At 39.3% G+C, this 24,907-nt stretch overlaps 2 protein-coding genes across 5 annotated transcripts in view; both read left to right on the top strand.

Moving 5' to 3' along the window:
- Positions 1–24,907, top strand: part of LOC124213670 (Chondrocyte-derived ezrin-like domain containing protein) — a 32,819-nt gene that overhangs the window by 1,325 nt on the left and 6,587 nt on the right. For 3 of the 4 annotated variants that reach the window (XM_046615191.2, XM_046615193.2, XM_046615192.1), the window contains exons 2-11: positions 447–761; positions 2,417–2,521; positions 2,601–2,823; positions 3,263–3,386; positions 3,585–3,672; positions 3,759–3,914; positions 4,091–4,251; positions 4,403–4,477; positions 6,589–6,731; positions 7,375–7,605. In XM_046615191.2, coding sequence (XP_046471147.1) covers positions 570–761; positions 2,417–2,521; positions 2,601–2,823; positions 3,263–3,386; positions 3,585–3,672; positions 3,759–3,914; positions 4,091–4,251; positions 4,403–4,477; positions 6,589–6,731; positions 7,375–7,605 — 1,498 coding nt within the window. In that variant the 5' untranslated portion in view covers positions 447–569. Of the gene's footprint in view, positions 1–446; positions 762–2,416; positions 2,824–3,108; positions 3,240–3,262; positions 3,387–3,584; positions 3,673–3,758; positions 3,915–4,090; positions 4,252–4,402; positions 4,478–6,588; positions 6,732–7,374; positions 7,606–24,907 lie in introns of those variants that run through there. The other variant, XM_046615195.1, reaches the window with a different exon arrangement.
- Positions 7,611–24,586, top strand: LOC138190677 (uncharacterized; the record flags this gene model as incomplete). Its single annotated transcript, XM_069134574.1, has 1 exon — positions 7,611–24,586. A coding segment is annotated over one exon (8,439 nt), but the record flags the coding sequence as incomplete, so codon positions are not given.

Genomic DNA, 24,907 nt, shown 5'->3' on the forward strand with positions numbered 1-24,907 from the left:
GTGACAAACGCCTAAATGGGCTTTTTTCATTGGTCCAAACGACGGTTTCTTACTTTCACGGCCGTGCGACAATCAGCCGGATAAAGCTACAGAATCCCCCACGGCCCGAGCTAAACCCGTTGAAATGCACCGGAAACATTGTATAATGCAATGATTAAATTTCATTTTCCAAGTTTACCGTAACTTCGCCTCTTGTTTTCTCTTCGGTATTGTTGGGGAACATGTATCTAGGTATAAAAAACGTATATATTATAGATATACCTATGCGTACGTACGCCACCTGCATGAAAAAATCTCTTATGATGTATACAGTTTCCGCCCGATGACCGATGACCACCCCCGCAGTTATTTAATCGCAAAGAACATATGCAGCTACTAATTAGGCACTGGAACGGCGTAGTTTGTTAAAGAAAAGTGCCCATAGGTATACAAGTTGTTTGTTTCAGATGACCACCTAACGGATACCATAGATCGTCGTATTCCTCGACGTTCTGAACGACACATACCGCGAGCTCCAAGAGCCTATAACGTCAAATTACCGTCGTAAGATAAATGGTAATCACGCGAAGATGAATGACATTGAGAATTTGGGAATTAATTCCGCCGGGGGCATCGGCTCGAAAATGCCGCACAGCCACTCGACACCAGCCGGCGTTGACGGCGGCAGCCGGACACCACCTGCAACGCCGAGGAAGGCTGGCAAAATGCTCGCTGTTCGCGTACAGATGCTCGACGATACAGTCACAATGTTCCAAGTTCAGGTAAACACAACAATTTGCATAGGAAATAATCGAACAAGGGCTTCTACTTTTTTTCGCAGTTATTCCTTGTACTCCATCGCACGGACAATCTAAGATATATGTAATATTGCCCAAAGTTTGTGAAATGAATTCGAGAAATATTTAATGACCCTTCCGGTTAAGATTAGGTTAGATGACAGGGTGTCTGGACGTCATCTCGATGGCTGTATATACCCAAATGTATGTTAGCTAGTTCCCTCGTCGATCGTTCGTCGTTTGTGCATGGCACGGGTAGCTATATCACTGCTTGGATTCTAAGTAATGCATTTAGAGACCCTTAGATTGATTCTGACGTATTTAAGGCCACCGGTGTAGTCTGCTGCCACCTGTTAAGAATGTCAAACAGACGCATTTGGTCATCTTGGATGAGTCAGAATCGATCGGAGAGTTCGTGTATACCTGCCTATTTCTCACAGAATACCGATTTAACGCACATGGTGGGTGATACATGTATATGATAATTGTGACCGAGTGTCTACTGTATCGTTTATGCAATATCGTTATCTCAATTCTACAAATAATTTTGAATGTCCTTTTTACCAATCACAGCCCCAACCTATTGTGCTAAGCACTGATTTGCAGCGTCTTGATTTCTCGCACCGTCATTTATGTCGCGCAAAGTAGCATTTGTGACGTTGGGTAGAGAATTGTAGGTACCCAGTAAATAGAGTTTACTACTTGGTCATTTTCTTCTTTTTAGAATTAAGCTGTCATTGAACGAACCTGCTGTGTATAAATTGATGCCCTTGGTTGATATCATAGATTAAATAATTCCCTGTTGATTGGAAAGATTGACAGCCAGCCGTCGCACACCATACCGCATAACAGACCTATAGTTAATATTATATGTGGTCCTTTTCTTTTCCTTGCCTGAAAAGCTTTCAAGGTCAGCTTTAATTTGTATAGGAACTACTAGCCAACCTTAAATTTAAGTATACAGTGAAATTGAATTTGAATTGAAATTGAATGCAATTGATTTAAGTTAGTGACTATGATATTCTCACCTCGGATCATTGTGAATTACCGTAGACAAGTGATTGCAAGATTTTGTAGTTTTACCTACGATGTTAATCTTTGTATAATTTCTTCTTTCACTGAATTCTGGATTGGTGAAGGCCTTTTAGGTTCCGAAAGTATTGAAACTGAGATCAGCAATGTTCTGGAATGCTGCTGTTTAGCATTTATTTTTTATTGAATCTAAAACGGTTTGGAATCCTAATAACGATCAACTATTCTTTTACTTTTAACTCATACATGTCTCGTTATTTCTTGACCCACGAACCAATGTCAAATGTTTTTTTTGAAAATTGCCATTTCAATAGGAGATGTTAATTCTTACTAATGTTTGGCATCGTATGTCTTACACGCTTTACGATGGAGGCATTAGAACATTTCTAGAAATTGGTGAAGAATGTTGTATCTTCCTCAATATCATGTAAACTTGCCATGTGAGAAATTTTATTTTGACCCTACTTTGGTGACGGATCTTGCCTGTTTGGAATGTCTGCCGTAAACTCTTCAGACACTGGCTCAACATAGTTTCCAATTACTGTCACATTTTACACAGCGGTACTTTTATATTTGGTATGTGCATATTAATCACATAATTTTTACAGGCAAAAGCGTTGGGCAGAGTATTATTTGACCAGGTTTGCAAACAGCTGAATCTCTTGGAAGCGGATTATTTTGGATTGGAATACCAAGAATTAAATGGGACAAAGGTTGTGGCAATAAGAATTAAACTATTTATGTCTACTGCTAAATTGAACCCTATATACTCCAGGTTTTCTTTCTTTTTAGTATTGGCTGGATTTAGAGAAGCCTGTTTGCAGACAAGTCGGACTTACTCTGGTAGACCCGCTTCTGCGGTTTTGTGTGAAGTTTTATACCCCAGATCCAGCACAATTAGAGGAGGAGTTTACCAGATATTTATACTGCTTACAAATAAAACGGGATTTAGCTCAAGGGTCGTTACAATGCAATGACAATACAGCTGCGCTAATGGCCAGTTATATCGTGCAAGGTACGCTCCTGGATATTTATGCAATTTGACACTCACCGACCCGTCCTTCATTCCATCGCAGGTTCACTTTACTCAACTGCATTGTCTAGCTCGATTATTTTCTGCATTACTTCCAATTATTCTTAATGTGTACGACCTCAAAGTGGCGCGGAAGCATTGATTACTTTAATTTAAGCACAATAGCCCTGTTGGCAACGAAATTGCTGTCATACTGGTTACTTCGCTTATCTTCTCACTTGCTGTTGTTCATGACGCATTTTATAGTGTGTTTGTAAATTTCCATAGAACTCTCTGGCTTACAATTAGAATGATTGAAAAGTTTATAAAGAAGTGTAATGCTGAGCCTGTTGGCCAATCCTGTGGGTAAAAACCACCTGGTATAATCGACCTGGTGTTTAAGTGGGTCGACCTGATTGGTAAGTTCAATATATTTTTCCAGCTGAATGCGGTGATTACGTTATAGAGGATTATCCCGATCACACTTACCTGTCGACATACAAATTTATTCCTCATCAGGACATGGAATTGGAACGTCGTATCATGGAGAATCATAAAAAACATGCGTAAGAATATTATTGATTGTTACTTTTATGTCAGTTCTAAACTGGATCAGAATAATTTTACATATAGAAAATAAGAATTCCAAAGACTCAATGTCAATCATATTAATTGAAATTTTCTATGTTTAACGAAGAACATTTCTTTATCTAGTTTCCACAGTCGTCATACTAACATGAATAACTTTTTATTTCACCACACAGGGGACAGTCTCCTGCGGAAGCAGACTTGAATTTATTGGAAACGGCTCGGAGATGCGAATTATATGGAATGAAAATGCATTCTGCTAAGGTTTGTGGTGATTATTATTTTTTGGCGATTAATAACAAAATTATCGATTGTTGCGTAGACTGACATTACCTGTTCTTGTTTACAAGGACCACGAGGGAGTTCCTTTGAATCTTGCTGTGGCACATATGGGTATCGTAGTCTTTCAGAACTACACAAAAATAAATACATTCAGCTGGGCAAAGATAAGGAAAATCAGCTTTAAACGAAAACGATTTTTAATCAAATTACATCCTGAAGGCTATGTGAGTATGTTTGTATCTGAAACTGAAGTTTCGTAATGCCTCTTTGATTCATTGAATTCTTACCACTTTTGTGTAAGATCGTAGTGCAATATTGAGGAAATCAGATAATTCCAATATATGTATATTGTCATAGAGAGTGATGATTGATTAAGTTCTAGCAATCTTTGTGCTTATAGGGATATTACAAAGATACAGTTGAGTTCTTTTTTGAGGGGCGCAATGAGTGTAAAAATTTCTGGAAGAAATGTGTCGAAAATCATGGATTCTTCAGATGTTCTACTGTAAAACACGTTGTTCGGCAAAAAACTCGAGTCTTGAGTCGCGGCTCGTCCTTTAGGTATTTAGCTTATTGGCTTTTAGACAAAGTAAATACACATCTAATTGAATTGGAGAACCAGATTTCATATTCATTCTGACATCAAATGAAAGAAGAACATTTCGTAATCCCGTTAGTCCACAATTTACATGACATGTTTCCTCATGTTTAGGTACAGCGGCAAGACTCAGAAGCAGATTGTAGAATTTGTCCGAGACAACTACGTCAAGAGACAAACGTTTCATAGGTGAGTAATATCTGATTAGGATTAACAGATTTCTTGTGAATAGTCTATACATATGAGGAAAAGTCTGTTACAGGTAGTGCATGCATTAAATTGATGCGTATACACATATCCCATTTCTACTCCCACCTAGATATTGATTTGGTCTATTAACTTTTCATTGATGTATTCATACATAAAGACATAAGTAGTAAATGACAAGAAATAGCATGTCCTACACTGAGGTAGACATTGGTCTACTGCTAGGGATCGTGTCAATAGATACGAAAAATTTTTTTTTGCCACTCCTTATTTAAATTTTTTTCACATCCGTTAGATTTCACTAATTGAGCAGTGCATTCATTTGTAAAATAACTCATAACTCGCATGTAGCTAATGTTAGCCACTTCAGGGTTTTGAATAATTCGTTTTACCACACGCTTAGGATCATAGGGATACTATGGGGATATTGTTTTTTATAGAGTTATTTGTTAAATCTCATCTCCCTCAGGTGTCTATTGTATTTGCGTTGGTTTGTTTGTTTGTTTGTGCATTTATTTTATGTTTGTCAGTGTTGCCTGCACGGACGAGGGTTGCGGGGAGTCAGGCTCATCATCAGGCACGATTAGACCTGAATAATTATTGTATTCTCTTTATGATAGATAAATAATCAATAACTTGGTCGACTAATGCACGCGCGCGTATCACACGGCACAACCATGCACGCTTACACACATATATAAATGCTCAAACAGCGCGCGCATTTGTGTATGTGTGCATGTCCGTACGCGCGCGCGTGCGCGTGTGTATTTAACATATTTGGATACATTAATCGGGAGGATTCGCTGAACTGAAAAAGGTACCTACGAGCAGTAAACGAATACTTATCCATGTATTTGGACACATACCTTCGAATAGCTACAGGTATTCCGTTCTATGGATAATTGTTCGTTTGCAGCCCGTAAGTATCATTTGCCCTTCACTAAAACCTAATGGTATGGTGTACAGTAAAGAGTTTAAAAATACTTTTGTATAGTATTGCAGTTCAATACCTCTACCACGGATCTTTCTTTAAAGAGAGACTAGAGGCATAGCTAACGAACTTATAATCGTCAATGATTATTATTATTCAACAGGTGTCATATTTTGATAAGGTCTTTCACATGAATTTTCATTACGCACTAGTGACATTAGTTGTCAGAATTATTATCTAAACTGCCTTATAAAATCACTGCTCTGTGATTGTTCATTTGTGAGGAAAATTATAGTCCAGAGCTTGTCTACTGGTATTTCGAAGAATAGCTGAAAATGATGGTTTATGTAGTGTTAACACAGTGGGGGTTTTTGAGGCATACATCGATGATTTTTTCAGTACTAACAAATAGAACTAAAACATATTTTTTAAGTGAAAATTCTTACCGCGTGCCTCTGTATGGAGATGAGTCAATGAAACTGTCACACAGACAATAACTTCTTATGGTGAGCCTCTTTACAGAGAGGGAATATTGCCGCGTATCGTATTATAAATTATAGCACAATAACATCAATCTATTCTAAACCTATCGTTGTAGTGCGTTGATTTGAGATGAGAAGACATAAATATATTTCATCGTAACATTTGAAAAGCACTTATTCTTTTTTGGCCATTAGATAATATTTTTAAATTGATGGCAAAGGAGTTTCACTTTAACCGCGCGTAAAGGTTACACCCGGACGATTATGTGATTCTCTTTCAAACAACTATTGTCCGTTGGTTTTTTTTTTACTTAAGGAGTGTTCGTACACTGCTACAGTGGGAAAACGACTACACGCACTGTGTGACAAGTTGATTAACATTGGGTATTCACTAGATTAAACCTAATCGAAAAATATAGGTACTAAAGCAGTCACAAGATGCAGTCCAGTCGTCTTAAATTACAGTGGTAGGGAGCAGTAAAGGCACAGACTAAAATTGCTTGTGAGGAAGAACTGAGGCTTTCGTATTTTGACAAAAAAATTTGGGGTATAATCAAAGGTAGCAGCAACCCTGCCCAATAAAATTGTAATAAGTAATACGAATGCTTGAAGAAGTTGGTTCCAAACGAGCATTTGACAGCATAAGTCTGATGCTGAACTTGACTCTCTCTTGCTCACAGGTCCAATTCGTTCCGGCAGACTAGCGGTGGTAGGGCACTGCAGGGCTCGGAGGGGGGAGGTTATCGTGGCGCCACCCCAAGCAGCTCCCTTATGGGCAGCTCCAGCATCTCTGCCCACCCCCTCCTGCCCCTTGGCGACCCTGGTACGTACCACCACTGACAACAACACCATCACACAAAAGCTTTATTTCTTTACTTTCTGAGTATTGTTGAGTCATATTTTTTATACAATACTCTTCTATTCTTTTATATTTCTTGTTTTGCATTCCCTTCTCGTTTAGTTCGCTTTCATTCAAGTATTGCAAGACTTGCTGTCCCATATTGTAGCGTAGCCTATAATTAGTGCAGTATTCTTAGGATGCTTCTAATTGTAAGTCGACATACATAACCGAATCGAAAGTTTTTACAATTTCTATGGGGTTTTTTGAATCTTGAAAATTGCCCATCATGCTTCTAAAAACTTAAAAATATAAAATATAAAAATATTTCTGTCACTTGTCAGCTAAGTAGTAGGCACACCCCTGAGCGTACGAATTTCTGATTGATAATCTATGTCTCAGAGAACAGAGCTTTGATCACTATGTCAAATTCGGGTAGCTGGAGTATAATTATAGTGCCGTTAAGAACAAACCATACATAGGTGTAAACTCCTTCCCAAATGCCACTACCTACTATTTACTGACACTCTGACTCACGTGGATTTGTCAAGTCGAGCCAAAATAATGGAATTTTGAAATGAATATGTATGATAAAATTGACCGGGGTTTGACCTCAATTGATCTCCAGTTTTGGGAACACCAGCTCTGTCTCTGTCATGCGGCTCGATGACACTGGATTCTCCGACGACTGCGACGAGTGTCTCGATGGGAGGGACGACGGATCGCCGTCGCGAAGACACAGCTACGTCCTTTCGGACGCTCACCTCTATCGACATTCACTCCCCAGCCACTCCCAACCTGGCACCAGCGCCATTGCATCATCTTCATGCCAGCAGTCAGCAGCGGATTTCAACAACAGGTCGTATCAGCCCCTCTAACAGCAGTCCCCTTGAATTCCCACCACCTCGACCTTTGCCTCGACATCCATGGCAGCGCTCGGCCAGTTGTCGCGATCTTTACGCTTCGAGCTTTGAAGATTCTGGCAAGTCGCGTTCCAGAAATGGCAAAAATTCCACAAACTTACCTCTAGAACCATTTCAATTACCTTCTCAAGGCGAACTTGACAAGCCTGTTACTCGATACGACGAGACTAATCGGTCGTACAGCGCAGCTAGTTCGAAATTACCATCCCTTGACCATGACCCGATACCGGATAAAGTTTATAGCAGCTCTTATCCTGGCACTTCATCATTGTCCACCGAATCTGGACATGAGGAGTCCGGCCCAGCCGGAGATCTCTCACACGATGATTTATCCCACGATTCTTATGATCTGTTGGAACGTGAACACGAATTTGAGTACCCCGAGTCCGACTCGAGTCCTCGAGACGAGCCAGCGTCGGAAAATTCCGACGAAGGTATTGAACATGAATTATTCGAGATGGACTCGGAAACAGACGCATTTATTAAGCACAAATCTGTCAAGTCTTCCGATAGACAGCACTTTAAATCCGTGCTCGCGGATATAAAGTGTATGAAAAAAATGGCGAACGATTGGCATCCCACAGCTCTCAGATCCGAATCGGACATAGGACTAACCGAATCTAAAATTCAAAGATCTAACACACAGATTCATCGAAAGTTTGAAACAATGCATGTAGATGTAGATTCTCGCGATCAGCAAACTGTAAACATTATGCATCACTTTGATCCTGTAATTACTCAAGTCCAAAAACAAAAGGTCAACTTACTGAACGAACTTAAGAATTTGAAACAGAAAACAAAAATTACCCATGTTGATTCGGAGGTCCTAAGGGATGAAGGAATTATGCGTCCTAAGTCTAGAATTGACGATGATCTTAGTCCTGTTGACCTGGATAAGTATATAATAGGTCGGGGAATTCGTAGAACGACCAGAGCAAAGAGTATTGCAAGTTTGGAGGACCGATCGCCACGTTTGCATATAGAAACTGGCAGCTTAGGCCGGGGTCACAGATCCAGGGAGAGAAAGACACGCGAAACAGAAGCAAAAATGGAAAAGCTATTGTCTAAAATGCAGGAGAAGGAACGTAGGAGCTTAGAGAAGGAGGAGAGGAAGCGAATCGAAAGGGAAAACTCTAGGGAGGCTAGACGATTAGAGAAATCTGATTCGCGAGAACGGAGGTCGATGGATAGGTTAGATTCGCATGTCCGTAAGAGTATGGAGAGGTTAGACCTTCGGGAATATAATCGTAAGCGCGATAATACAGATCGAAGCGGTTCTCAAGAATCCCGTAATAGTTCTGAGCGACTAGATTGTATTGAGAGGAGCTACGAGCGTGTTGATTTGATTGAGCGAAACCGGGAATTGCGATGTAGAAGTATTGAACGTTTAGATTTACAGGAATCGAATAACTGTATTAAATCTGTGGATGATTCAAGTTCTTTATGTAGTTTTAAAGACAAACTTCCTTCGAATCATGATGGAAAAGAGCCCGTAGGGGGGACATTGGGATGTCATTTCGATTCTCGCGAAGCGTGTCGAATGCATGCTATGAACACAATTGACTACAATCAAAGGCATACTTTGGAGCGTTTTGATTCGGGTAATAGGAGTCCGTTTGAACGGCTAGGTTTTAGAGAACCGAGAGGCAGGAGTGTCGAACGACTTGACTATCCAGGTCATCTTGCGTTCGACTTTGATATCAAGGCTATCGAGTGTTTACGCTCACATGATAGACGTGTGCTGGACCACTCAGATTCGAAGGATAGACATCGCGAAATGAAAAGTTCGGAAAGGCTGAGTTCGAAGGAGCGAAAGAATATCGAGAAAAAGAATCTGGAGAAGATAGACCCGCGTGAACTGCGGAGTTTGAACCATTTAGATGCGAGGGATAAAAAGAGTTTGGAACATTTTGACAGACAGAATAACGAGCTGAAGGGAAGTGCCGATACATTAGATACTCGCGAATTTCAGAATGGCAAGGTAACAAATACGGACAGAAATCCGCCGGAAAGAGGGAAGTCTGAGGAAAAACCGCGTGAGCGAGATGATTGGAAGAGTTTAGAAAAGGCACGAAAAGACGATGAGCGGCGGGAAAGGGACCGCCAAGCTGCGTTGTCCTCACAACTTCTAGAGTTCCGCTCCGAGTTAGTGACGGACATTACGGAAGAAAAAACAAAGGGATCTGTATTTGCTGAATATGATCCCATGATCGTTGGCGGTGTTGTGTTGGGCTTCGACGATGCTATCTTGCCAATTCATAACACAGTTGAACGTACCAAGAGTGACCCTAATCCGGCAAGACAAAGATTAGGGTCCAATAGTAAACGACACATGCTGACCCATCAGAAGTCCATTGACTTAACTCCAGCAGATTCTGGGGACGAGGATGCATTTTTCGAAGGTACACGTACCCAAAAATACAATGTGGACATTCCATATACCTTGCACAAACGTCACGTTATGAACGGTACGGCCTCAGATGAGAAGTCGGAATCAGAAAACGGAAAGACTTCAAAAAACGGTGTGAAAAATTTAGCCAAAGATTTGCTCAAGCTACCCTTGAAATCAGTGGCTGACTCGTCTTCTTTAGATGTGAAGAAATTAATTGCGCTCGAAGAAGGACCTGCCTTGTCGCCTGAACGGCCAAAGAGTATTTTGATAAGCCCTGATAGAGTCAAACCAAGCCCGAGTGTCTCTGGGAAAAATAAAAGCATATCAAGTCCTGTTTCTAAGTTTTCTCCCACAGATCAAAAACTCATCGTCTCTAACGCTACCCCAGCTGATAAAAGTCCTGTGAAAAGTGGGATCAAGTTGTCGTTAAATTCTCAAGCATCCTCAAGGTCTTTGTCATTGGACAGAATCGGGTCGAAAGCCGTTGCTAAAGATCGACTAACAGTAAATAGTAAATCCTCTAGTCTGGATAAAAAGTCTTCCAAGTTACTGCCAACTGAACCTAATGTCAAAGTTGTTCCGTCGATTGAGAAAAACTCTTACAAGCTTTCCCCGATTGAATCCCACTTGGTTATCGTTTCTGCTGTTGAAAAGAGAAGATCACCGGTTCGTGTACCGAGAAGTCAAAATTCCAGTAAACCGAGCAGTCAAACAGATTTGATGGATATTGTAGGGCTGCAAATAAAACAGAAACTGGAACGAAGAGAAAAAGAAAAGCTCAATGTTCCAGATGATAGTTTAGAGAAACAGGATAGCATTGAAAATGTCCCATTGCCGGAAATTCCGTTGAAGGTTAACGATTCCGTCAAACCACCTTTGCCGATTACGCAAAGACTTGCCGAGGATCTAGGTATCCCAGATAAACAGGTGCTATCACCTCAACAAAATTCAGTGCCACAGACCTCATATGTTGATCAATCATCGCGAGCACCGATGGAAATTATTAGCTCGGAATGTGAGGAGAATGGCAAACGAGGCGGTGAAAATGTAGAAACCGAAAGACTGGTAAGGGTTCTTGAAACAGAATCTATACTCACCGATAAATCTAAGCTGCTAGAAAAATCAAGACTGTTGCAAAAGCCGAGCATACCGGAAAAAACGAAACGCATACTGGATAAAATTGAATCGAGATTTACAGAGATAAATAAAAACTCGGCCTCAAAATTAAGCAAACCTATGATCATCGATACAGGTTTTGACGATTTTGTCGATCCTGTTGCCGATCTACCTTTAGACGAGGTACCTGTGAAGCCGGCGCTAGACAGTCTCAAGGTCCCTGAATTTACTCCATTCATTTCGAGACCTCATGCCGAACCATTGCGGTGTAAGTCTTTATCCCTAGCCGAAGAAAAAGCTCCCATTGATACTTTGCTTTCTCCAGAACTAGAAAGTAAATCTTTTATTCAGGATGTTTCGCCAAAAAAATCAAGGCTTTGCAAGTCTGATGGGAAAAAAGATTTTAAAAAGCAATCGAAATCTCTAGAGGGTGACAAGCCGTCGTTCAAAAAAACTGCTTCAAAGGAATTGAAAACGTCACCTGCAAATTCAAAGGTAGGCAAATCCAAACTCAAAATAGGTGAAATGCCACAGGAGATTATTATAATAGACTCAACGGACGTTGAACCAGAAATAAGTATTGTACAAAAAGGAAGGTCGAAGTCGGTGACGCGCCTGTCCGACAGGTCGTTTTCTAACTCCAAAGACGAGAAGGATGAATTTAAAAAGTCACGAGTGAAATCTACATCCGTTGACGACGAGTTGATCAAAGGTCCCAGTAATTCGAAGATCGACAAACCGAGACCAAAGTTTCTCGGGATTTCGAAAAGTTTAGGGAGTACAGAAAAAAAGGATTCTACCGAAAAGGTATCCCCAAAGAGAGTTAGCAGCATCAAGGGCACGAGTAAAAGCGAATATTGTCAAGGGGTGAGATTGATGAAATCAGAAACAGATGTGTCGCGACCAGTCGTTAATAACGAGGTGAGAGCATCACCGATTAACTCTGAAACTAAATCGGTTGCCGATGTGGGTGAACGAAAAACAGTTTCGGAAAATTCAATGAAGAAATATCAAAATAACCAAGAGTTATGCCAAAGTTCGACAGTTATGCGCAAACCCGGACAGGTGCCAATACTCTTTGCTCGTGCACGTCTCGGACTGTCGGAAGGTAGTGGGCTCGGTACGCTCCAAAGACAGGGGGCTACCCAGTCTCCGACGGCACAGAGAAGGGCAAAATCGTTAGATGCTCCTGTTATTTCGGTCCATAGGCTGCCGCCAGTCAATGCATTTTCTAGCAAAGATGATACAGTCGACACAACCGAAGAATTGGTAGAGCACGAAATTGTTTGTGACGAAAACTTGGAAAGTCATCAAATTTTCAAATCTCTTCAGTCTGTGCAGATGGAGGCATCTCCTAACCACAAATCTGAAAGTACGGATCACACGACTATACCAGAAATGTTAACAGACTCATTATCTGTCACAGAGACTTCGGCACAATATCTCGAATCACCATTGACCGAATGCAACGAAATTGTTATTTGCCCAGATTTAATCCCGTATGAACAGGAGAGTCAAGTTCAATCTGTGCACTTGTATAATTCCAGAGAAATACCTGTTACTGACAGAAAAATCGACAATTTGGGCTCAACGACGAAATTTATTGACCAAAGTTCGATTGAATCCGGTGCTGAGGTAGAGGCTCTTCAAGAAAATGCCCAACCTAAAGGTCCATTATCTGGGAGGGATGTCCCCATAAGCAATATGCCATATCTGGATAAACATTCCCCTTCCATTTTTGAAATAAACTCTAAAACCGAATTTTTTAGTGGACCGGATAGCTGGAACACTGGAGCTAGGGACTGGAATCACGAAAAAAACGCTTCACCCCAGCAGTACAAAATTGCAGCTTGCAACAGTGACACTTTAGATGAAAACAAGGAAGAGACAAACGACACGTTACTCAAAATGCAAACTGTTAAAGCTCATCCACCGTACATAGAATCTACGTCGGGTATCCAAAATTTGGAATGCACAGCTGATACGGAAAAAAATGAGCTTATTCCAGAGATCTTGAAATTTTCGCCAGATCCGAATACAGACACCATCAAGGCATTTATACAAATATCAATAGAAGAATGTTCAGACGACGAACTTGTTATTGAAACTGATAATGATTTAACAACTGACGTAATCGATATAAATCGACGGAAATCACGTCTAGACTCGGGAGATACAAGCGAAGATACACTAGACGCTCCGGAATCTCAAGTACGAGGTGATGACAGTGAGGTAAGCTCACCGGACTACGGTGTTGCGAAAGTAGACGAAAAAACGTTAGTAGAAGTACAATTGACATCGGAATACCTAGATATGAAAAAGGAGGACGAAAAGATCATCGAAGCACTGCCAGAAGATGAACCATTTCCAGCAGATACTAAAGAGGCGTCAGACCCAAATCACTTGCCCATTGAAAGAAAATTACGATTAAGCACCGAACGTTCCGGGAGTGAAGAAACTAACACCTGGACACCGGATCGGGAAGATCCAGATTCCAGTTCATGTTCCATAGCACGCCCTCTCGGAATTGGTCGGGTACAACCGATATTAGATAGGAAAGAAATTGCCATTATGAAAGAGACTCGGAAGGATGGATCTCAGGAGGAGGAGAGTAGTAGCAGTTCGTTTCCCATACCTAAACCAGAGCTGAGCTCAACGTGGAAGCCATTTCCCCTGGAGAGTTCTGGCAGTTCCAGTTTGGAGGACGGGTGGTTTCCACCGGACGATGGCAACCACCATCAATCGCACTCAGAAGACAGTAACGGGCAAAATGAGGACAGTTTTCAGGAAGATTTGATTGATTTTCCCTCAGGATTTGGTTATCCAATGGGGCCAGATATTTTGGCAAATTATGGCGGCGCGTTTTGCCTTTCACGAACACTATCACGAATATCCGAACGTTCTACCACCTCGGAGCAAGACAAAAGTGAAATGGAGGACTCGTTCAAGCCCAGTTCAAGGTCGCCAAGCTTGGATGACGAATCATTAATATCTAGCGATCATCAGCCTTCGTTGTCTTCCGATCCGCCATCCGGTACCGCATTGCCGTCTGTTTCAGATGATCGGAGAACATCGTCGGAGCTCCCCGACATTCCCATCGACGTAATCAATGATCAGGAAGATGAGGGCAGATCGCCGAATGTAAAGGCGCGATTGCAGCTGCAAGCCTCGGAAGAATGGCCGTCCCCACCTAGTTCTCCGCTCTTCGATACGCCCGTCGTCAGTCACGTTGAAACATTTTACATGGAAATAAAGCCAGAGGAAGCTGTTAAAGTAACAGTCACCGATAGTACAGACACGCCGAACAATATCGGAAACGATACCGATTCGAGCGATGAAAACAGAACTTTACACGATGATTTGCACTCGACTCTTCTGGAGGATGGACAAAGCTCTATGTCTGCTACTACCGTTGACGGAACCGTGAAAATAACTGTTAAACCAAAATCAAATTCCTATATCACCGGATCATCTCACAGCGAGGATACATCTATGGGGCTGTCGATGTCGGAGTGGTCAAGTTCAAATAACACTGTTAGGCAATTTTGTCAGTATTCTGGTACCAAGTCTGATGACAATTCGCTGGCGGAATTGGGGGCGTCGATATCCGATTGGTCAGGCAGCACGACGATTGTGCCGCAACAATATTACGGAGTGGTCGCTACAGAAAAAAGTCAGAGCGATACTACGACTTCTGACAAAAGTATTACAAGCATGCGACCCAATTCACGGTGCCGGCACATAGATAGTTCATCAGGGGCAAAGGGTGATGTCACAGACTTAGACGGGGTCAGGTTTGGTAACATGCAGCAACAACAGCACAGTCAGTTAGAGCGGCAAGATTTTGCCCGATGTCAATTCTCAGATGGTTCGTACGGGGACGCGATAGAATTTGAGGACTCTGTGAGATATAGCGAGGTGAGGAACTATGAGGCTGCTCAATTCGACGAGGCTAGAAAGTTTGTTGAGAGCCAATTCGATAAACATCAGTTCGATGATTCACAGTATGAGGAAACAGATATACCGCGGCCAATTTTCACGGATATTTCACCGCCGCAAATATCCTTTCAAAATGCATACGACGACAGTATAAACGAGTTTGAACATATGACAGATCTCACACTGATTACCGACAACCCGGGGGCGATACCTGAGGAAAGCGATGAACAATTGTATGACAATGTGCCAGCTATGAAGTATTCGAGCGGCGATCAAGTGCGAATGGAAGTAACGAGAGGCGACAGCTCTGAGGATATGCACGAAAGATACGCCAGCCTAGCATCTCACACCAGATACGAATATGACCGGTCTATAGACGACCAACAAACGTTGGAAGAGAAACTCCAGAAACGTTTCCATGAAAAACCATTCAACAAATTTGACAGAGGCTACTCGGAGTCTGGTATAGAACTTAGACACGGGACGAAATCGACCCAACGACCTGTCATTGTTCCAATCAGAGCCAAATCGACTCCATATTATTCGACGACCAGTTTGAGCGGCGAATCTACGACTTCCAGCCCCCCAATGCAAATGAAGGCACAAATCAGAACCAAAACTATGGCCTACTCGTCGAGCAGGAGCCCGCAGAGTGAAGGGGACACGTCCTCCAGTATGGACAGCCCTGGGCATACACCAGAAAGAGGAGCGCGAGCCTTTAGACGAAAACGGCAACAAAATATCAAACGACGACACCGAGTGACGGTTGATCTCGAGTTGAAGGATGAGCAAATTGTATCAAGTACCGATTCGAGCTTCGACGTTGCAAATATTCCACCACCACTTTTGCCCGAACAAAGCTTGGACATTGACGACGAAGAGTTATTTGTTACAGGAAATAACAGGCATCATCAAGAACGAAATCCCGAATAAGTCTGAAAATGGATGATACGTCGTGCTTCTTTGCCGATTGAGGCTGTTCGAGTACTCAAGCCAAGCAACGAAAGATATTGTGTACTGCTCTATACATATATGCTAGTGTTCGATGAGAGTCGACACAGAGATTGACAAACAATAGAATGAATAGCAAAATTAGAGAAATATCAGAACTCAAAATAAACCTTGCACAGGAAAGCAAGATACTTTTACAATATGGTATGCCTTAATTTCTATAGATACGTTCATAAGATCAATCATGACGATGAAGCTAATCGATAATTTCCATTTTCATTACAAAATGACGTATTTTAAGTTTAATTTCGTACGACATAAATTGTTACAGTTGTTGGAAGGTAGTACCTGCAAGGAATTAGATATGGAAACGTTCATTGACACTATTAACTGCTTAGATTGTTAGAGCGTCGGAACATGCAAGAAAATACGGGCTACAATGATATGCTAAGTAACAGGTGTTACATGAAAAATATCATTGGTTCGAAATTACTGCAATAATATCTAGCGTAATTTCGACGGCTGAATAGAACAAACTCTTATCCTAGGATTCGGTTTAACAACATCTTATCTCAGGATTTGGCTTAACAACCTTATATTCGACAATGGGATTAAGAAATATTATATCACAGAATTTAATTCGGAATTGACTTAAAGACCATTGTATCTTACAATTTGGTTCAACATCAACGTACCTCGAGTTAACATTTCGTTCACGAAATTTTCTGAGGTACGCGACCGCTGAGTACGTAACTTTTTAAATAATAACCATGCTGGTTAAGTTATGAATTGCGATTATTAAAATTTAATATTACTTTACTTAATCATAACTCGATTTTGGAGCATATACATATTTGCTCTGTGTATGCAAATTAATACTGTTTATGATTGTAAATAATTATAGCATTAGTCTCTAGAGAACAATTTTTTTATAAAATTACTTCGTTAATCATATTCAAAGCAACAGGCAAACAAATTAAATCAACAATACAATTAAGGCTTATGTATATTGTTTTATGTCTGTACAGACAAGTAGAGTCCACATGGTAAATTGAACTATGGTGCAATCTTTCAATAGAGTCACTCACAGGCTGTGAGGGAAATACATTTCTCATAATCTCGGTTCCCCCACTCTATTACAAACTCTCGTTTTCGACCCTTTCGATAATAACGCGCGAAAAAGTGTAAATTTCGTACCTTTGTGTTCCATTTACGTACATACTACTGAATCATTGAAGTGAGTATGTATGTTTTTCACCAGCGGAATTGTTGAGAGAGCGGAATTGTTAACGCACTTTTGGGTCTTACAATTAGTTGTTTTTCGTAAAGAAATGCCAGGACCGCTCATTAGGCCTTCATAATCAGTAATTTATGAATCGAAGTGAAAATGCCACATGCCGATTTATTATTGACTACAGTAATATTAAATCTTGGACGAAGTTTATAAATTGATCAGCATCCTCATTCTTTCAAAAATCATATGCTTAGCAGCGGCACAGCCTCGAGAATCATGCGATCGAAATGTCAACTGGTGATACGATGATGCTGATCCGAATTCTGAGGTGAAGTGGTTTTAAATCAAATTGTGAGATATGATGATTCTAGATAAAATTCTGAGTTGCCAAGTTTTTGAATCCAGTTCTCGAAGACGATGTTGTTAAACTCAGTTCTGAGACATGAAGTTGTTGAACCAAACCTGAGCCCCGATGGTGTTCTGACCAACCATCAATTTCATAATGGAAAAATACATACCAAGGAACAAGACTTAGGCAATGCTTTATTAATAATTAATGTTTTAGATGAATATTATCCTAGCACTAACGGAATTAACAATAGGTTTTCTGAGATAAATACGAACTTATTACTTTGAAAAAAAAATTACATTAAAATAACACGTATTCAAGTTTTTAGGATTATGATGCAGGTTTGATGATGTTATTTGATTTTTTGAGAATGACAATCATCGTGATCCTTGATTAACTGTTGAAACTGTAACGATTCGAACATACGAATTATACGTGCATAGAAATGTACATACATACTGTGAATGCGTCTAGAAATGGTTCCTTCCAAGCCACACATTCACCCATTGCACCAAGGTATACACAAGCAAAAACATGTGTAGACGCCGGTGGTGAATGCACGAGTTGCAAGGGTCTGCTTCAAGCGACATTTATGGTAACGCAATATATTATATATATTCAGTTCAGTATATATAAATATTGTAACCTATTGTTTTCCCTACATTTCTCTTGTAGTAGGTCATATATTGCTCAAATTAGATTTCTTAGTCGGAGTAAGGATTTCATCTTTTCTTTATTGTGGTGATATTAGCGTAGGTTTCTTTATCCTACCCGCATATTTGCGAGTTTATATTGGCACAGTGTAGGGTATTTGAGGCAATATCAATACATCTATCGCTATATCAAAGCAAAGCGATATGTGTATGAGTACTTGAATTGATAAGCTGCTTTTGTCTTGTCACTATACTTCAACCAGATCTCATTCTGCGGCCACTAGTTATATCGAAACTATACTCGTATGTCATTATACTCCGTTTGCTGGATTTTGATCATCCAAACCTCTCTGTTAGAGAGTTGATTAGAATTAGGCCATCAAAAATTTTACACGTAGTGTATTTTGCGCGATACGAACATGTCCACAATGCAATTCTCTGGGATTCTCTTATAGAAACTGTACAGAAAGCTAGACCACCAAAAATTACTTTCTGTATTATTTTAGATTTCTCGATAACTATTCAACAAGGATTATGTGTTATTCCCGATGTAGTTGAAATCAATTGCTTTACCCTATTCCGAACTGCTAAAATTGAATCCCAATGTATCCATATTCGAACAATACACTCTTGCTTGAATGGGACACGTTTAGTGTTTTGACAAGACCTGGAATAAACATCAATTGAATCGTTGCTTATTCTCTAACCTGTTACTCTATGCAGTTACCTTGAAAATAATGAGCAAAATTATCAAGAAATATGACAAATTTAGGTAAAATGGTGCCTAGTGTTTTTACTGACTATTTACATTATCTTCTGATATTTGTATCGCTGTTTAATTTAGCGCCAGGCTGAATTACAGTTATACCGAAACACGATTTTGAAATGGCATAATTAATAAGTTCAAATTCATAATTAAACTGTCTGTGCAGGCGTTCTATGATTCGTTGCAGCATATAGCATAAGTAATGTAGAATTTGAATTTGCCAACACGTTAGATAAAGTGGACAGCTACAAAGTATTATTTCACACGAAACTAGAAGGATAAGCTACTTGCGCCTGCTTAATGCTCATAACATATGACAGAGAAATAGTTCTTCCATCCCCAATCCAGGAAATTGTTGTTTGGCATCACCTATGCTGTGAGCCAAGGTCAAGTTATAACCCATGTCCTATGTAATTAATTGAAATCTATAAATTATGGCAAACGAGCATTCAACTAACTATGTCGCAAGTTTGGGATTGATTATGTAATGTATAAGCAAACGCGAGACTTTTTATTTTACGTGCCTATCCTTCTTGCACAAACGTTATTACGCATTATATTGAACATGGTGTTCTGCCGCAATTATACAACGGCAAATTAGAGCAGGTTCAATGATACATAGATACGTGAACGAAAAAAAAATGCAATATAAATAGAATTTACATTCGTTGCCAAATAGCATTATAATTGATAAAGTAACGATGTGTAGTAACCGCGCGTTGTCGATCATCGCACGATTCTACAGTGGTCTTGATCATATTTTACGTAGACTACTCAATTCTCAGTGTTCCCAATTTTACTCTAGATTAGGTCGTTTATAGTTTTTCAATTTTCAATGTACTCCCATATAAGACAGTAATTCTGTCAAGATAATACATAATTTTTACACTATACACATACGCGACACATATACATATACCATATATATATATATGTGTATATATATGTGTGGGTGTGTGTATATACACACACACACACACATCTATATATATATATATATATATATGGTGCAAGATTATACCGAGGATAATTAGCTAATCGTAAGCGAACTCCCGTGAGAAGGGTGGGCACAGTGATTAGCGCTAGGTCAGGAATCACATAAAGTGCCGCCAAAAGGCTCCGCTTTATAAAATATACTCGGTATAAAAAGCTTTGATGTGATGACTCGTAAGCAACAAACAACACTTGAAAAGTATCTAGTGGTCTGCGCCAATATACATATTGGATCTGATCAATCTTGAAAGCCACATACATTTACGGTTACAGCCAGAGGATTGAAATAAATCAGAAAACAATCGAATGAAATTAACCATTAAATTGTTGAAGTATGGTTGACATTGCTTTACCGTTGAACCAAGTATGTCAATACTAGGCCGTGCTCATTTTTTAGCTTTTGCCTATTTAAACATAATCCAAATGCATGAACTGTTGATTTCACCTATTTTTAAACATTCTTTTGTATTCCTGCATCATCGTGCTACCATCGTCGCACATATTTTACGCACAAATTTTTTTAACGAAATTTATTATCTACGAAGTCGTTTCACCAAATTTTTTCCAAATCATAACTGTTATTAGTTTTGTTGTGTATGAAAAAAATAAGAGGACACAGATTCAACCATTATAATCCATTACGGAAGACACTAATATATATTATATTATTTGTTCTGACGTGTATCTTTGCGAATGAGGTCATTTGCTGGCAGGGGACAAGGTATCGGCACGTAACGAATAGAGCACACTTAATTCCGTAACACTTAAACCGTGTCAATTTGAAAGAAATGTCTTGATATCAGCTGCTCAATTGTTGAATAATCAGTATACAATCACTGTATGATAAAGAGTTGAATACCAATGTTTAGTTTACACTATGTTGCTAAAATGAACACATGTGTATGTATTACAAACAGTAGAAAAGAGTGCCGTCGCTATTAGTCATTTACTATTCGGACCAATCATCTGAAATCGTTGGTTGGAACATCTCTCAATATCAATTTCGAAGTCCAAGCGACTTACCTTGACCAACTTGGTATATCACGCGGTAAAAGTTCCCTGCGTGTTTGCTTCACAGTCTTGTTTAAAATTACTGTCGGATTTGGTCTACTTATTCAGTCACATGTAGGTATGTGCTTACAGAGTTGTGTCCAATTTTACCACGAAATCTAGACGTTCTAAGAATCTCCCTCCCATAAGTTGAGAGTATTCCTTGATTATATTCCGACTGTCATTGCAATAATAAATGTGATTTTTACATCGGATAACACAAGTAGAACATAACTTTTGGTCTAGCTGAGGGAGGACGAATGATCTCAAGGTTTTGGGGTGGATATTTTTCGTAGACGAAAAACGTGCCAATCATTAATTGTATACTGCTACCCAGGTTTTTTTTTTTTTTTTTTTTTGATCAACTTACCGCTTTTGACAGGTGGTGATTACAACCGTTGGACATGTTCAAATGGCTATGTCAATTCTCCAGCGTGCCACGTACCCTATCAGGTGTGCCAGGTGCGTAACGCAATGGTTCATGCATCGCCGTGCTCTCTCACCAACCGATTCGTACCGGCTTACCCTCAATGAGCCAAGGTGGTGGGAGTATAAAGTTGAGTACCACGACACAGGAAGCAAAAATTCAAAGAACCAATCTACCGACAATAATATCAACTTTCCCACATTAGTCGGTGTTGCTTAGATGATCATGTTATTCCATTATTATATTATTATAATTAGTGCTTGTTTTTAAGTCACAGAGAAACGTGATTCAGCAAGTAAAAAAAGACATGCTCAGTGTGCACTTGGTGTAAAGATACATTTCTACCAGTATTCATAAAGTACAGTTTATGTTGTTGATGGGCTTAACGATAAGTTGGCGACGATTGTTTATTTTGTTCTTCCTTGATAGAATCACACGGCTGCCATGTAACATTCAAGCTTCCGACATCTTTTCAGTATTCAGTCGAAATATCTATGGCAAATGGAAGCAAGGTGCCGCTTCTAGTTGCAAAATAAGAGTGACAGACAATTCTTTATTTCTATTCAACTTGAGAACTTAGCAGACTCAAAGATTAAGTACCTGCTCCTTCCTATCTTGTCATTTACATAGCTTTCCTGTCACACGTAGTAAATCTATACTGGTAGAAGTCGTGCTCCTGCCAACAGTAGTACTGACCAGTCAAGGGGCTGACCTACGATATCATAAATCACAACAAGTGTTCGAGTCGTATACGGCTAATTTATAACTACATCACTTTTGAAGTATGAAAAACTAAAAAGATTGCGTTTGCTATGTCGAGTCGTTTACTAACTTGCAATTTCTGAAAATTTTCCCATTCTTGAGTCTCTTTGGGTGCCAAGACATCGAGGTTTGACCTGTACAAATTTTGATGATGATACGAATCTAATTGGTATTTCGCACCAATGTGTATTTTTGAAACCAGTAACAATTCGTGATCCCCTTGATGTTTTAGTAATGATTTGAAACATATTATATAACAGTGAATAGAATTTACCTGTCGCCAAAAAGTTTGTACAACGTTGAGATGACTTATTAAGTCAGCGATGCAATATATCAGAATTCACATTATCGGTCACTTGAATAACCAAGTGTTGACAATTATTGAAAGTTTTCAATAACATTGTTCCAAGGGTAGTATTTCAATTTCTATAAATACGGGTCTGCGCCGAATAGTATGTGTAGAATTGATTCTCCGATTTTTATCGGGATAGTCTTCCCAAGATACTGCCTGAGCAAGATAAGAAGTCTAATTATGACTCGTAAATTAGAAGAGAATAAAATATCAAAAAAGGATCCATATTTATTTATTCAATATTACAATTTGTGCGATTGTGTAAGCATTGTAGTTTGTAGCCTGTAACTTTACACACTGCAATGTGTCTTCTGATCCCGGTGTGTTTAGATGTTTTTTTAGTTGACCTTTTGCATATAGATAATTGCTCCTAGCGCCTGTGTTGTTTGGTACTAAGCTTGCCGCATCTTCATAATGTACACTCACAATATAAATATCTCTACTACAGGTTGCTACTTGTGAACCATTGCGTAGCGATCCCTCACAATTTACATAAATTAAACTGATTGCCGTTAATCACCGCATTGCACACTTGTCTTGGCATTTTGTTCGATTGACGCATTTCCATTTTGGTATACTCAATTCCAGTTATCCGAAACGCAAGTTTAAGGAATGGCTACTTTTATAGATAGGTAGGTGTGTCAATCGAACAACAGCTGAGAATACGTCATAGTATGGCGATGGAAACATTACCCTTATGGGAAATAAAATTCCTCAACACTTGAGTGTATGGTCGTTATATTAAAATTATGTATTAACGTAAGACTGATGTATATATATATATATATATATATATATATATATATATATATCGGCACAGCGTTGGGACTGTAACTACAATCTTGTATTATTGGATACGCATGTTGTAACTTGAAACACATTGGACACAATGGTATGTCGAACATTAGTGCACCTATAGACACGTTGATTTACGTTGATAACGAAAATTTGGAGCTAACTAAGCTGCTCTCGTTTTCGACACATGAGGTGACTCAACTATTATATAACGAACAAGGGAAGAGCTTGCCTTTGCCACTTACACTAGTCTAATAAAAAAGTTACACCTTACCCAATCAAATCTATTTGCTGGCAGGTCCTCATATTTGGCAAACGTAATCACCACCTGCCCTTTGTTGTAGATCGAATAACCTGATCTTTTTAGACTTCTTAGAGTTTTATAATAGAAACGATGCTTTGCTCAGAAATTTTCCTGAGTTGAACAATTTTCATACTGTCATTAATCTCAGACAAAAAGCACATTTTTCGAGACATTGTCCCAGAAGTGAGCATCGTGAATTGTAATAAACGTCCTTCGAGGGACAAAATTGAATTTAATATATATTCCCCAGCCTTCAGTGTAGATTTTGATTACTGAAAATATAATGCGTAGAACTCTTGTCATCAATGCGAGGACTTACTGCAGCTTACCAACATATTTTTTGTACATAATTTGTACGGCAATTGACTGGATCAAAGATACGTAATGTGCATCGAATACATGCATATACGTACATACAAAACGTTATTTTAGATCATTTTGTATTTAACCACAAGGAATCCAACTGGGTATACGCAAAACAGTACCAACTTCGATTTTTAATATCAACTCTACATCTGAGTACGGCATTTCACATCTCGTAGCTTACCTGTCTACTTCAACATTCATCTACCCAATTCATTCTAAAAAAAAATGGATCCGACTGATAACTTAATTGAGTGTTGATGAAATAACAGGCGATTTAACGAAAACTTTTTGATCAGTTTGAATCTGTGTATTTCGGATTATTCTAATTCTACTTGTTAACTCATTTGTTAGAGCGTTCCCTAGGCATTATTGGGAAGCAAAGAAAAATGATATTCAAACGTAGAAAATCTATTGTACATTGATTATTGACACATAATAATGATAATAATAAATTATATACAAACTTAATATTCGTAAGAATTGATCATATCTCCATTGAGTTTGTTAGTTTATTACTATTAATGGATTATTTTCTACTTCCGTCTTCGTTTAGTTAACATATTCTCTCTTGTAGAATGGAGATAATTCTTTATTGAGTGTTTTGCCTTGGTTTGTTTTCTTTTTATTTTTTCGTATATATATATATTTTTACCGCACTCCTGGAATTGTTGGTCTACTGGATGAAAATACCACGTGTGAGTAAGCCCCTAGCTTATCTAACTGTCAATGCATTCGATGTTGCCATATTGTAGAAAAATAACGAGCTGGACAGTGGTGAGCAGCCAAAAA

This window comes from Neodiprion pinetum, chromosome 3 (genome assembly GCF_021155775.2).
Source record: "Neodiprion pinetum isolate iyNeoPine1 chromosome 3, iyNeoPine1.2, whole genome shotgun sequence".
Classification (NCBI taxonomy): domain Eukaryota; kingdom Metazoa; phylum Arthropoda; class Insecta; order Hymenoptera; family Diprionidae; genus Neodiprion; species Neodiprion pinetum.